The sequence below is a fragment of the Danio aesculapii genome, chromosome 7 (assembly GCF_903798145.1).
Source record: "Danio aesculapii chromosome 7, fDanAes4.1, whole genome shotgun sequence".
NCBI lineage: Eukaryota > Metazoa > Chordata > Actinopteri > Cypriniformes > Danionidae > Danio > Danio aesculapii.
Window position 1 is genome coordinate 72,950,967 of NC_079441.1, and position 15,642 is coordinate 72,966,608.

A 15,642-nucleotide genomic window follows, 5' to 3' on the forward strand; every position below is an offset into this window, starting at 1 on the left:
GTGTGTGTGTGTGTGTGTGTGTGTAGAGTCTGCTGTCGTGTGTGGCGTTCGGATACGGCTGTGAGAATTTCTCCACTTATGAAGCTCAGGGCGTGGGGATCCAGTGGAGCAACATCCGCAGCAGCCCGCAGGACAACGACAGATACTCCTTCATCGTCTCCATCTTCATGATGCTGTTTGACGCACTCATATACTGGACCCTCACCTGGTACATCGAGAATGTCTATCCAGGTGCTCAAAATACCAACTCACACCTTTTTTGACATAAGTGATGTTGACATAAGTGATACGTTGTAATATATTTTTAAAATAATGAGCTATCATGCCGTAATAATGGATTATTGTCAAATTATGTCGGAATAATGAGATATTATTTCATTATAAATAGTTATTGTCAAAAAACAATATTGATATTGATTATTGATTGAGTTTTGTCGAAATAGCGAGATATTATTTTGTAATAACGAGTTGTCAAAATAATGAGATGTTGTGATAATAGGTTATTGTCAAAGTAATGAGATATTATTTCGTAATAATTAGTTATTGTCAAAAAACAAAATATGTCTTAAGAGTTTTGTCGAAATAACGATATATTATTTCGTAATAACGAGTTATGTCAAAATATTAAGATATTATGTCATAAATAGTTTTGTGTTAACGAGTTATGTCGAGATCACAAGATATTTCTTAATGTCAAAATATTGAGATATGTTGTAATAACGAGTTATTATTGCAAAATAATGAGTTGTCGAACCAATGAGTTACGTTGAAATAACTAGATATTATTTCGTAATAATGAGTTTTGTCTGAATAACGAGTTATGTCGAGATAAGATATTGTCTTAATGTTGAAATATTAACATATGTTGTAATACTGAGATTCTATTGCAAAATAATGAGTTGTCGAACCAAAGAGTTATGTTGAAATAACGAAATACTATGTCTTAATAACGAGTTGTATAGAAACATTGAGATAGTATGTCGTAATGAGTTTTGTCTTTATAACGATGTGTGTCAAAATAATGAGATATTATGTTGTAATATTGAGTTTTGTCTTAATAACGAGTTATGTGGAGATAAGATATTATGTCTGAATGACGAGTAATGCAGAAACAATGGGATATTACATTGTTGTTAACAGTGATAAGCAAAACGATATATTATGCCGCAATAGCGAATTATTATTGCAAAATAACAAGTTACGTTGTAATAACCATTTATGTTGACATAACAAGATATTATGCCTTAATAACAAGTTATGTTGACGTAACGAGATTTTATATAGTAATAAGGAGTTATTTTCTAGATAACAAGCTATTATCTCGTAATAATGAGTTGGCCCACACGGAATCATGCGCACAGAATTCCACTGATTTTTAGCCCATCATTGATTCTGTTTATTTACTTGTGTAAATTTATATTTATTCAGTTTTTACATTTATTTCAATAATATTATTGACTAATATGAAAACGTTCATCTGATTTATGTACAATACAGTTTGTACAGTAATATTTTCTGTTTAGTTGATATATTATATGAGAGACTTGCTTTGTTTACTAATAAAAGTCGATCTAATTGGATTTGCATTGAAAACATTAAATAAAAGTTAAAAATGTATCACTTTTTATTTCATATATAAGGTTTTAGTTATGATACTACCAAACGAATTCAGCAGAAATCCGCAGATTTTTAACACAATTCTGCGCAGAAATAGCAAAAAAATGTCTGCTGGTTTGGTCTGGCCCTAATAATGAGTTATGTCTATCATTTATGTCTAAGTTATTATCTCAAAATATTGATTTAAGCGAAATAACAAGATCCGTCATAATACTGAGTTATTTCATAATTTTGAGTTATGTTGAAAAAACGAGAAATTATGTCTTAATAATAGCATAACATAAGATATTATGTTGTAATAATGAGTTATTCTCAAAATATTGAGATTATTTCATAATCATGAGATATGTCTCAATAACGAGTTATGTTAAAGTAAGACATTGTCTTAATAATGAGTTATTAGATATTATTATTATTAGATTTTTTTGTCATAATAACGATTTTTATGGCAAAATAAACAGTTATGTCGAAATAATGAGATAGTATGTTGTAATACCGAGTTATGTCAAAATAATGAGATATTATTTCATAATCATGAGTTATGTCTCAAAAATGAGTCAGGTGGTCTTAATAATGAGTTATTAGATATTATGATTAGATTTTATGTCATATTAGCGTTTTTTTTATTTTTTTATAATTTTTTTTATGGTAAAATAACGAGTTATGTCAAAATAGCAAGATATTATGTTGAAATACTGAGTTATGTGGAAATAAGAAGATATTATGTCATTTTAACAAATTAACATCTCGAAAAAGCAAGATAATATGTCATAATAACGAGTTTTTAATCTCATAATAACATGAAGTTTTGTCACAATTTAAAATAACAGTTTTGCACTTTGATATATTTTATATGCTGAATTTTTCGCCACAGTTTTAATTTTATTTATGACCAAAAAACGTGCAGCATTAGTGAGCAGAAGATGTTTTTACATCTTACTGAACGGAACATAACCTGGTTCATTTTGATCTGTGCTTTTTCCCACAAAGACTGAAAGGAAAATCAATCCTTCTCTTTAAACGCGAGACACAATTTCCCTGAGGTTTTAATGCTGAATATAAAGCGTCTGATATTACGGCTCAGTAATGCAGTGGTAAAGAGAGAGTGATGTAGGATTATGCTGAACTCAAATGACAATAATAGAAATGTAAAGCCACTGTAATCAAAAGGGGACTCACGATACGCTATATAAAGGATTATTTTTACATTAAGCAACTGGTAATGTCTATGTCATCTTCAGAGATATCTTTTTAGATGTTAAAACCATAGACTAAAGAATTGAACGTAGTATTCGTGACGTCCCCCATATGTTTCTGAAGAGTTACAAGAGGGCGTGGCCAATCGTTTCCATTTTGTATGCATCGACTGAAGGTAACCGAAAATGTGCAAAGAGGCAGGGCGTGAGCGGAGCTACGGATGCATGCTAGCATTTTGCTTAGATGAGTTTTATTGAGGGAGAAATGCTTAATACTTCATTACCTGCGTCTCGTTTGTGTTCTGACCCCATGTGATTGGTTGTGTACTATATCAGTAAAGTGTTTATTGAGTTTGGTCATTTAAAATCGCTGTTGTAATACATTAAGCCACTAAGCATTGTTCTTATGACGTTTTTCTACATTATTCAGATTTAATATAAATGAAACGAATGAGTTATTAAAAAATTCACCCCCTCAGAGGTGTAATGATGTGTAATATTAGCTGTATACACCAAAACTATCTTTAGTACCAGGCTGTAAACATGTTTTTTACTGCAGTAAAATCGGCCAGTTTAGTATTGCAGTCAGTGAACATCTGGAGTTCCTGGAGCCAGCCCCCAGTGGCCAGTCTATGAATTGCAGTTTCAGTTACTCCCGTATCAACTTCGCTAGGGAGAGCAGGAGGTTGCAGCTTGGTTAAAACTTTTCAAGCTCTGATAATGACAAAATATATATATTTTCATTATGAATTGGTCTTAATGGGTAAAGAGAGGCCAGACAAATGTGAAAAGAAAAGAAAATTCTGGTGCAAAAAAAAAGCTTGACTAGTTTTTTCAAACAAAAGATCACAGAAATGTGGATTTAATCTAGTTAAATAAGTTATGGTGGTGACACGGTGGCTTAGTGGTTAGCACTGTTGCCTCACAGCAAGAAGGTTGCTGGTTCGAATCCCAGCTGGATCAGTTGGCATTTCATTGCATGTTCTCCCCGTGCTGGCGTGGGTTACCTCCAGGTGCTCAGGTTTCCCCCACAGTCCACATGCACTATAGGGGACATCATTAACTAAATTGACATAGTGCATGAGTGTGAATGTGTGTATGGGTGTTTCCCAGTGATGGGTTGCAGCTGGAAGGGCATCCGCTGTGTAAAACGTGCTGGAATAGTTGGCGGTTCATTCTGCTGTGGCCACCCCTGATGAATAAAGGGACTCAGCCGAAGGAAAATGAATGAATGAAATACATTCATGTTTTTTTTAGTCACACACTGCAAAAAGGCTTTTCTTACTTTGAGTTTTTGTCTTGTTTCTAGTCAAAATAATGCAGTTATTGTATGTATAGATGATGGATAGATCTGTTTGAGACGTCATAATCACAAAGCTTAGATTGTCTATCTAATATTTTTCGCTTTACGTCATATGCTGTGTGCATCTGGAGAAAGTTTAGATGTTTTCGGAAAGCTTTATTCCACATTTTTGAGTTTATGCCTCACAATTCATACGTCATTCTGAGAAGTAAAACTGTCTGAACGACAAGAGTTCTGCAGGATGAAAACTCAGGATTATAAAGGGGAAAAAAATCTGAATTTCGAGATTTTAATTCATAAAACTCAGAATTCAAAGGAAAACTCAACAAAAGAGGATGTTTTCTGAGTTTATTGAACTGCGTTTTGAATAGTTTGCATGTGTCTTCAGGCCAGTACGGGATTGCAAAGCCGTGGTATTTCCCCTTCACCTCCTCCTACTGGTGTGGATCTAGAGTGGGATCTGATGGCCATCCAGACCTGCTGCAGGACCTGGAAAACCAGAGCGGTACACACACACACTCATACACAGACACTCATACACATGTGCATGCAAACGGAAACATAAACACACTCACAAAAACACACGTACACACACACGGATACATAAACACACACAAACATGTACACACACACAGACACATATGCATGCATACACACACGCACAAACATGTGCGCACACGCATACTCAGACACTCATACATACGTGCACACACGCACACAAACACGTACATGCACGCACACACAAACGTGCACACACACACAAATGCATGCATACACACACATACATGCATGCACACACAGGGACACTTATATAGGCATGTGCATACACACAAACACGTGCACACACACACACACAAACACACATTTATATGCATGCATACACATACACGCATGCATTTAAACACAAACATGTGCACACACACACACAATCACATGCATCCACACACATACCAACACACACAAACACACAGCCTCACACAGAAACACACACACACTTCTCTAAATTAGTGTGTTTGTGCAGGTTTTCTGGAAAAGCCTCCGTCTGACCTGAAGCCCGGCGTCTGCATCCGGAACCTGGTGAAGGTTTATAAGACGGGGAATAAACTGGCGGTGGACGGACTGAGCCTGGACTTCTATCAGGACCACATCACCTCATTTCTAGGACACAACGGAGCCGGGAAGACCACCACCATGTGCGTTTTCACACACTAATATATATATATATGTAGTTCAGAATTAAGTCATAATTATTCACTCCAATAAGTGATATTGGGATTAATGGATTCAGGAAATTTCTCACAGTATTTCCTCTAATATTTTTTCTTCTGGAGAAAGCCTTATTTGTTTTATTTTGGCTAGAATTAAAGCAGGTTTTAATTGTTTTAAACACCATTTTAAGGTCAATATTATTAGCCCCCAAAAGCAATATTTGAATGTCACTTTAAGCTGAATACTAGTATCCTTCTAAGTTTATCTTGTTGTTATATCAGGTCGATTCTGACGGGTCTGTTTGCTCCCACATCTGGAACGGCTTACGTTAACGGCTACGACATCCGAACAGACATGGACTCCATCAGAAAACAGCTGGGAATGTGTCCGCAACACAACGTGCTCTTCGATGAGTGAGTAAATCCTACCACACACACTACACAGCTCACTCATTATTTCTGAAAACGAGACAGTATTTTTACTTAAAACTCAAAAACTCGCAGTAAGAAAAGCTTTTTTTGCAATGCTGGGATATATATATATATATTTTTTTTTATTGATTTATTCATTAATCCATTCATTCATGAAACATCTTATTTTTGAATGTAAGTGCCTAGTAGTGAAGACCACTTAATGAAAGTGTGACTCAGATGCTGAAATGGCTCTGTTTGTTTTTCAGTCTGACGGTGGAGGAACACATTTACTTCTATGCACGTCTGAAAGGCAGAAGCTCTAAAGAGGTGAAGAAGGAAATCGATCAGATGATCAGAGATGTTGGTCTTCCTCACAAACGCAAAGACCTCGCTAAGAATCTCTCAGGTGTGTGTCTGTGTGTGTGTGTAAATTGCAATGTTTTTTCCTGATCGCAGAGCCCTAGGGTCGGTATCAAAAAGCTGGCTTAACAAACTCAGGATTAGTTTGGAGTTGACAGACCTAAACCAATACATCCAGGCTTTATTGGTATCATAAAGCTAATCTTAGTTTCTTAGTTAACTCTGATTTAATCTACAGTTAATGAGAGGATCCAGATTGAGGTGGAGCATCAGTAGCAAACAGCCAATCACAGACCTTGAAACATAAAGATACTGTGATTGAAATCTCCTGAGAAAGTGAGCACAATTCGCAGAAGATTAAAATATTAGAACATAACCTAAACATATCCAGAACACAATATGAACCTATCTTAAACATAATCTAAACATATATTGAACATAACCTGAACATAACCAAAACATAATCTGAACACAACCTAAACATATCCAGAACACAAAATGAACCTGTCTTAAACATAATCTAAACATATATAGAACATAATCTGAACATAACCAAAACATAATCTGAACACAATCTAAACATATCCAGAACACAAAATGAACCTATCTTAAACATAATCTAAACATATATAGAACATAACCTGAACGTAACCAAAACATAATCTGAACACAACCTAAACATATCCAGAACACAATACGAACCTATCTTAAACATAATCTAAACATAAATAGAACATAATCTGAACATAACCTGAACACAACCAAAACATAATCTGAACACAACCTAAACATATCCAGAACACAAAATGAACCGATCTTAAACATAATCTAAACATATATAGAACATAACCTGAACATAACCAAACCATAATCTGAACACAACCTAAACATATCCAGAACACAATATGAACCTGTCTTAAACATAATTCAAATATATATAGAACATAATCTGAACATAACCTGAACATAACCAAAACATAATCTAAACACAACCTAAACATATATGGAACATAACCGGAACATATATAGAACATAATCTGAACATATCCTAAACATAACCAGAACACACTCTGAACATAATCAGAAAAAAAACAGGACATAACCTTAACATGTCCTAAACATAATTAGAACATAACCTAAATTAAACCCAAACATAACCAGAACATAAACTGAACATAATTAGAACATAACCTGAACAGCTCAAACAAAATCTGAACATATCCACAACATAACCTAAACATAACCAGAACATAACCAGAGCATATTCTGACATTTATCAGGCTAGCCAGCTAATCCGGCTTCGTGGTATTGGCCCCAGCTGACGCTCTTTCTCTGTCGTTTGTGTGTAGGTGGAATGCAGAGAAAGCTTTCTGTCGCCATTGCGTTTGTTGGCGGCTCGAATGTTGTGATTCTGGACGAGCCGACAGCAGGAGTGGATCCGTACGCACGCAGAGGCATCTGGGAGCTGCTGCTCAAATATAAACAAGGTACAGAAGTCAATGTAAAGACTGTGGATTCTGGGATTGGTGCATTGCATCGACACATTAAAATAAAATGAACAACTTATTTAATTTATGCATCCTGCATTAAAAAGTGGATCAACAGATAGCAGTAATAACATTAATTGGAAAAATACATTTGAATGCATAATTATTCACCATTCTGTGAAATTTTATTATTTTTTTCATATATTTCCCAAGTGCTTTTTAACAAAGCAGTTTTAATGCATTTCCTGTTGTATTTTACTTCTGGAGAAAGTAATATTTCTTATAGTTTGGCTAAATATATATATATATATAAAATTAACATAACTTGCCTGGTTAAGCTAACCGTTGTTTTATTAAATTTTTTTTGTGTCATGACTTATTGAATTATGAAGTTATTATTATGTAACGTGTTTGTATCTACACTATCTGACAAAAGTCTTGTGGTGGATCTCAGTTATAAGAGCAGCAAATAATAACTTGACTTCTAGTTGATCATGTGGAAAAGTGTCAGAAGGTGGAGTTTTCCTATGAATCATTTGTTGAACTACATCCCAATCATACTGGAACCCGCATGGAGCCAAGATTCTCACAGAAATCAGTCAAGTTTGGTGCAGGAGAAATCATGGTTTGGGGTTACATTCAGTATGGGGGCGTGCGAGAGATCTGCAGAGTGGATGATCAACATCAACAGCCTGAGGTATCAAGATATTTGTGCTGCCCATTACATTACAAACCACAGGAGAGGGACAATTCTCCAGCAGGATAGCGCTCCTTCTCATACTTCAGCCTCCACATTAAAGCTCCTAAAAGCAAAGAAGGTCAGGATTGGCCAACCCAGTCACCAGACATGAACATTATTAAGCATGTCTGGGGTAAGATGAAGGGGGAGACGTTGATGATGAACACAAAGAGTCTTGATGAACTCTGGGAGTCCTGCTAGAACGCTTTCTTTGCCATTATAGAGTCAAGTTATTATTTGTTGTTCCTAAAGCTTGAATAGGCAAAAGACTTGTGTCAGGTAGTGTATATTAGTCTTGCCATGAAATGACCATAGACCTTACAAATTAAGAAACAAACTAAAGTTAACCTAAAAAACAAAAATGCTTTAAAAAAAATTGTCGACTCCGATCTGTAAGCCTGCTGTATTCATTTATTCTGTGAATCAGGACAAAAAAAATCAGTGCAAAAGCGGAGTCAGAAGTCAAGTAGGCTTGATAATGATGGTAATTAACACGGTTATGGATGTCTGAAAGAGATGACACCAGCCTGCACTCATCCTTTCTGCTCCCCTTGTCGGAGTGAAGAAAGACTGATAAAATATCTCATCGGCAAGCAGAATGTGCTGCCGGAACATTCAGCTCCACCTGCTGCTCTCTCTGATTGATCATCTGATCTTATAAACCTCTGTCTGTTCACCCATCGATCTGTTCATCCATCATTTTGTATTGATTTATCTATTGTACATCCATCCATCCATTTTCTTCATCCATCCATCTATTTTTTTATTCATCCATCCTTTTATCCATCCTTTTATCTCTCTATCATCCATTTATCGATCAATCATCAATCCGTACATTGTTTAATCTACATCCTTTTATTCATCCATGAAATCATCCATTTTAATAATCCATCCATCCATCCATCCATCCATCCATCAATCCATCCATTGTTTTATTTCTCTATCATCCTTTCATTCATCCATCAATTGTTTTATATGTCTGTCAATCCATCTATCTGTTCATGCACCATCCACTGTTTTGTATTAGTTTATTTATTGTCCATCTATCCATTTTTCCATCCATCCATCTCTTTTTTCATCCATCCATTCAGCCATCTATTTCTTTATCCATCCATCCAACAATCTTTTTTATACATCCAGTCATCCATCTAGTTTTCATCCATCCATCAATCCATCCATCCATCCATCCATCCATTGTTTTATTTCTATCGTCCATATATTCATCCATCTATTTTTATATATCATCCATCCATCCATCAATCATTAATTCATACATTGTTTAATCTACATTCTTTCATTCTTTCATGAAATCATCCACTCATCCATTCATCTAATTTTTCATCCATCCATCTATTTTTTTCATCCATCCATCCATCTATTTTTCATCCATCAATCATCAATCCACCCATTGTTTAATCTACATCCTTTTGTTCATCCATGAATCATCCATCCATTTTACTCATCCATCCATCCATGCAACATTTTTTCTTTGCTTTAACTATTGTCCATCCATACGTCCATCCATCCATTCATCCATCCTCCCATCATAATTTGGTTTATTCTTTTTATCATTCATCCACAATTCTTCCATCCATCCAGCCATTGTTTGTACTGGTTTGTCTATCATCCATCCACTTGTCGATTGATTAGTCCATCCATCCATCTGTCGATCAGTCGGTCCATCCATCCACCTGTCCATTGATCTGTCTATTCATCCATCCATCCATCTATTCAACTATCCATCCAATCCATTCATCCATCCATCCATCCATCTGTCGATTGATCGCTCCATTCATCAGTCCATCCATCCAGCCATTGTTTTGTACTGGTTTATCTATCATCCATCCATCTTTCTGTGGATCAATCGGTCCATCCATCTACCTGTCCATTGATCTGTCTATTCATCCATCCATCCATCTATTCATCCATCCATTCATTCATCCATCCATCTGTCGATCAATCGGTCCATCCATTCATCTGTCGACTGATCCGTCAATTCATCCATCCATCTATTCATCCATCCATCCATCCATCTGTCGATCAATCGGTCCATCCATCCACCTGTCCATTGATCTGTCTAATCATCAATCCATCGATCTATTCATCCATCCATTCATCCAGCCATCCATCCATCTGTCGATCAATCGGTCCATCCATTCATCTGTCGACTGACCTGTTCATTCATCCATCCATCCATTTAGTCATCCATCCATCCATCCATCCATCTATCCACCTATCAATTAATCGGTCCATCCATCCACCTGTCCATTGATCTGTCTAATCATCCATCCATCCATCTATTCATCCATCCATCCATCTGTCGATCAATCGGTCCATCCATTCATCTGTCGACTGACCTGTTCATTCATCCATCCATCCATCCATCCATCCACCTGTCAATTAATCGGTCCATCCATCCACCTGTCCATTGATCTGTCTAATCATCCATCCATCCATCTATTCATCCATCCATCCATCTGTCGATCAATCGGTCCATCCATTCATCTGTCGACTGACCTGTTCATTCATCCATCCATCCATCCATCCATCCACCTGTCAATTAATCGGTCCATCCATCCACCTGTCCATTGATCTGTCTATTTATCAATCCATCCATCTATTCATCCATCCATCCATCCATCCATCCATCCATCTGTTGATTGTTCGCTCCATTCATCAGTCCATCCATCCAGCCCTTGTTTTGTACTGGTTTATCATCCATCCATCCATCTGTCGATCATTTGGTCCATCCATCCACCTGTCCATTGATCTGTCTATTCATCCATCTATTCCTCCATCCATCCATCTGTCGATTGATCGCTTCATTCATCCATCTGTCGATCAATCAGTCCATCCATTCATCGTCGTCTGATCCGTCCATTCATCCATCCATTCCTCTATTCATCCTTCCATCTGTCGATTGATCGGTCCGTCGATTTATCACTCCATTCGTCCATCCATCTGTCCATCAATCCATCAATTGTTTTGTACTGGTTTATCTATTATCCATCCATCTGTTGATCGATTGGTCCATCTATCCATCAGCTGATTGATCACTCCGTTCATCCATCCATCCATCCCTTCCTTCTGTCAATCCATCCATTCATTCATTGTTTTGTACTGATTTATCTATCATCCATCCATCTGTCAATTGATCTGTCCATCCATCCATCCATCCATCCATCTGCCGATCCATCCATCCATCTGGCATCCATCCATTTCAGATTCCTCCAAATAATTTGAAGAAGAGATTGAACTGTTTCTTGAGGGGCGAATCAGAATATTAAAAAGATTTCTGAAGGATTTGGTGATGCTGAAGACTCAAGTAATGATGCTGAACTATTTTAATCAGAGGAATAGTAAAACAGATTAAAATACAAAACAGCTGCTTTAGATGATAATCCTTTTACACGATATTACCTCTGCTACTGTTTATCTTTAATCCAATACAGCCTCGGTGAGCCGAATAAACTTCTTTCTAAAACATGAATAGAAACTGACTTATGAACGGGCAGCTGAACTGAGAGAAAGTCAACACAACAACACACTTCGCAAATTCCCAAACTCTTTCTCTGGTGAGTGGGTGAGGGCCACTCTCTGCCCAATTACCTGCACTAGTACACATCATTTCATTTTCCTAAATTATTAATCAGACAATAATCGGCTGCACTAATCAAATAATCATCAGCTGCTCTCTAATTACACACCCGATCCAGCAGAAATGGGCTGAATGTGCTGTTTCAGGCCCCTGAGGAACGCAAGACTTATTAGTATTGACAATAATTATAAATTAAACGTGTAGTGTTTTTATTGCCAATTAGGCAGATTTCCCTGAGCAGGAGTTAAAGACTGACATCTGAAGGCCAGAAACCAGCTAAAGTGATGAAAGTCTGTCTGTCTTTTATGTTTATTAACTATCAGTCCATCAGTCCATCCTATTTATCTGATTTTTAATCCATCCATCCATCCATTGTTTATTCCATCCTCCCATCCATCTATTGTTTAATCCGTCCACCATCAGTCCATCCATTGTCTAATACAACCATTGATTGTTTTATCCATCCATCCATAGTTTAGTCCATGCATCCATCCATTGTTTCACCTATCCATCCACCCATCCATTCATTTTATCTATTCATACTTTGTTTAGTCCATCCATCCATTGTTTAATCCATCCATCCATCCATCTACACATTGTTTAATCCATCCATCCATCCATCCATCCATCCATCCATCCATCCATTGTTTAATACATTCATTCACCTTTTGTTTAATCAACCCATCCATCCACCCATTGTTTTATCCATCCATCCATCCATGCATCCATCCATATATTGTTTATCCAACCATCCATTGTAGTCATCCGTTTAGTCCATATATCCATTGTTTAATTCATTCATCCATCCATCCATCCATTCATCCATCCATTGTTTAATACGTTAATTCACCCATTGTTTAATCAATACATCCATCCATTGTTTATCCTTTCATCCATGCATCCATCCATTGTTTGATCCAACCATCTATTGTTTTATCCATCTATTTAATAGTTTTATATGTCCATCATCTTTCCATCAATCTATACATCCCTCCATCCATCCACCCTTGTCTTCATAATCCATCTGTCCGTTGTTTTATTTATTGGTTCATCCATTGTATTATCCATCATCTGTCTGTTTATTTTGTCCATCCATCCTTCATCAACTAACCTCTCTATCATCCATCTTATCAGGAAACCTCTCTATCATCCATACATCCATCCACAATCAATTGTTTTCTCTATCATCCATCCATCCATCAATTCATTCATCTATCATCAACTGTTTCCTCTCTGTCATCCATCCATCCATCCAACATCAATTGATTTCTCTATCGTCCATCTATCCATCAATTGTTTTCTCTCTATCATCTATCCATCCATTTATTCATCCATCCATCCATCCATCCATCCATCCATCCACCCATCCATGATCATTGTTTTCTATATATCATCCACCCATCTATCCATCAATTGTTTTCTCTATACCATCCATCCATCCATCCATCCATTTATCAATCTATCCATCATCCATCATCAACTGTTTCATCAACATCCATCAATTGTTTTCTCTATATCATCTATCTATTCATCCATCCATCCATCCATCCATCCATCCACCCATCCATGATCATTGTTTTCTATATATCATCCACCCATCTATCCATCAATTGTTTTCTCTATACCATCCATTCATCCATTTATCCATCTATCCATCCATGCATCCATCAATTGTTTTCTCTATATCATCTATCCATCCATTTTTTTATCCATCCATCTATTCATCCATCCATCCATCCATCCATCCATCCATCCATCCATCCACCCATCCATAATCATTGTTTTCTATATATCATCCACCCATTTATCCATCAATTGTTTTCTCTATACCATCCATTCATCCATTTATCCATCTATCCATCCATGCATCCATCAATTGTTTTCTCTATCATCCATCCATCATCTATCCATTTATCCATCTATCCATCATCCATCATCAACTGTTTCCTCTCCATCATCCATCCATCCATCCATCCATCAATTGTTTTCTCTATCATCCACCCATCTATCCATCAATTGTTGTCTCTACACCATCCATCCATCCATCCATTTATCTATCTGTCCATCCATTCATCCATCATCAACAGTTTCCTCTGCCTCATCATCATCCATTCATCCATCCATCTATCCACCCATACATCCATCTATCATCTATATATCTCTCTATCGTCCATCCATCCGTTGTTTGCTATATCATCCATTTATCCATCCATCATCAACTGTTTTCTCTCTATCCCTCAATTGTTTTCTCTATACCATCCATCCATTTATCCATCTATATATCCATCCATTCATCCATCAATAACTGTTTCCTCTGCATCATCCATCCATCCATCCCTCCATCCATCCATTTATTAATTCATCCATCAACATCAACTGTTTTCTCTCCATTATCCATCCATCCATCAATTGTTTTCTCTATATCATCCATCTATGCGTCCATTTATTCATCCATCCATCCATCATCTATTTTCTCTCTATCATCCATCCATCCATCCATCCATCCATGATTAATTGTTTTCTCTATATCATCTATCCATCCATCATCTGTTTTCTCTCTATCATCCATCCATCCATGATCAATTGTTTTCTCTATATCATCCATCCATCCATCATCTGTTTTCTCTCTATCATCCATCCATCCATCCATCCATGATCAATTGTTTTCTCTATATCATCCATCCATCCATCCATCATCTGTTTTCTCTCTATCATCCATCCATCCACCATCTGTTTTCTCTATATCATCCATCCATGATCAATTGTTTTCTCTATATCATCCATCCATCCATCCATCATCTGTTTTCTCTCTATCATCCATCCATCCATCATCTGTTTTCTCTCTATCATTCATCCATCCACCATCTGTTTTCTCTATACCATCCATCCATGATCAATTGTTTTCTCTATATCATCCATCCATCCATCATCTGTTTTCTCTCTATCATCCATCCATCCATCCATGATCAATTGTTTTCTCTATATCATCCATCCATCCATCCATCATCTGTTTTCTCTCTATCATCCATCCATCCATCATCTGTTTTCTCTCTATCATTCATCCATCCATCATCTGTTTTCTCTATACCATCCATCCATGATCAATTGTTTTCTCTATATCATCCATCCATCCATCATCTGTTTTCTCTCTATCATCCATCCATCCATCCATGATCAATTGTTTTCTCTATATCATCCATCCATCCATCCATCATCTGTTTTCTCTCTATCATCCATCCATCCATCATCTGTTTTCTCTCTATCATCCATCCATCCATCATCTGTTTTCTCTCTATCATTCATCCATCCATCATCTGTTTTCTCTCTATCATCCATCCATCCATGATCAATTGTTTTCTCTCTATCATCCATCCATCCATGATTAATTGTTTTCTTTATATCATCCATCCATCCATTATCTGTTTTCTCTCTCTCATCCATCCATGATTAATTGTTTTCTCTCTATCATCCATCCATCCATGATTAATTGTTTTCTCTCTATCATCCATCCATCCATGATCAGCTGTTTTCTCTCTACCATCCATCCATCCATGATCAATTGTTTTCTCTCTATCATCCATCCATCCATCCATCCATCCATCAATTGTTTTCTCCATATCATCCATCTATCCGTCCATTTATTCATTCATCCATCCATCAACTGTTTTCTCTCTATCATCATCTGTTTTCTCTCTATCATCCATCTTTCCATCCATCCAT

The 15,642-nt window shown here is 36.6% G+C and overlaps 1 protein-coding gene across 1 annotated transcript in view; it reads left to right on the forward strand.

Moving 5' to 3' along the window:
* The window catches only part of LOC130232528 (phospholipid-transporting ATPase ABCA1-like), a 182,828-nt gene that overhangs the window by 108,308 nt on the left and 58,878 nt on the right, over positions 1 to 15,642 (forward strand). Inside the window, 6 exon segments of the mRNA XM_056462478.1 lie at positions 27 to 231; positions 4,505 to 4,621; positions 5,138 to 5,309; positions 5,607 to 5,738; positions 6,005 to 6,144; positions 7,448 to 7,585. Coding sequence (XP_056318453.1) covers positions 27 to 231; positions 4,505 to 4,621; positions 5,138 to 5,309; positions 5,607 to 5,738; positions 6,005 to 6,144; positions 7,448 to 7,585 — 904 coding nt within the window.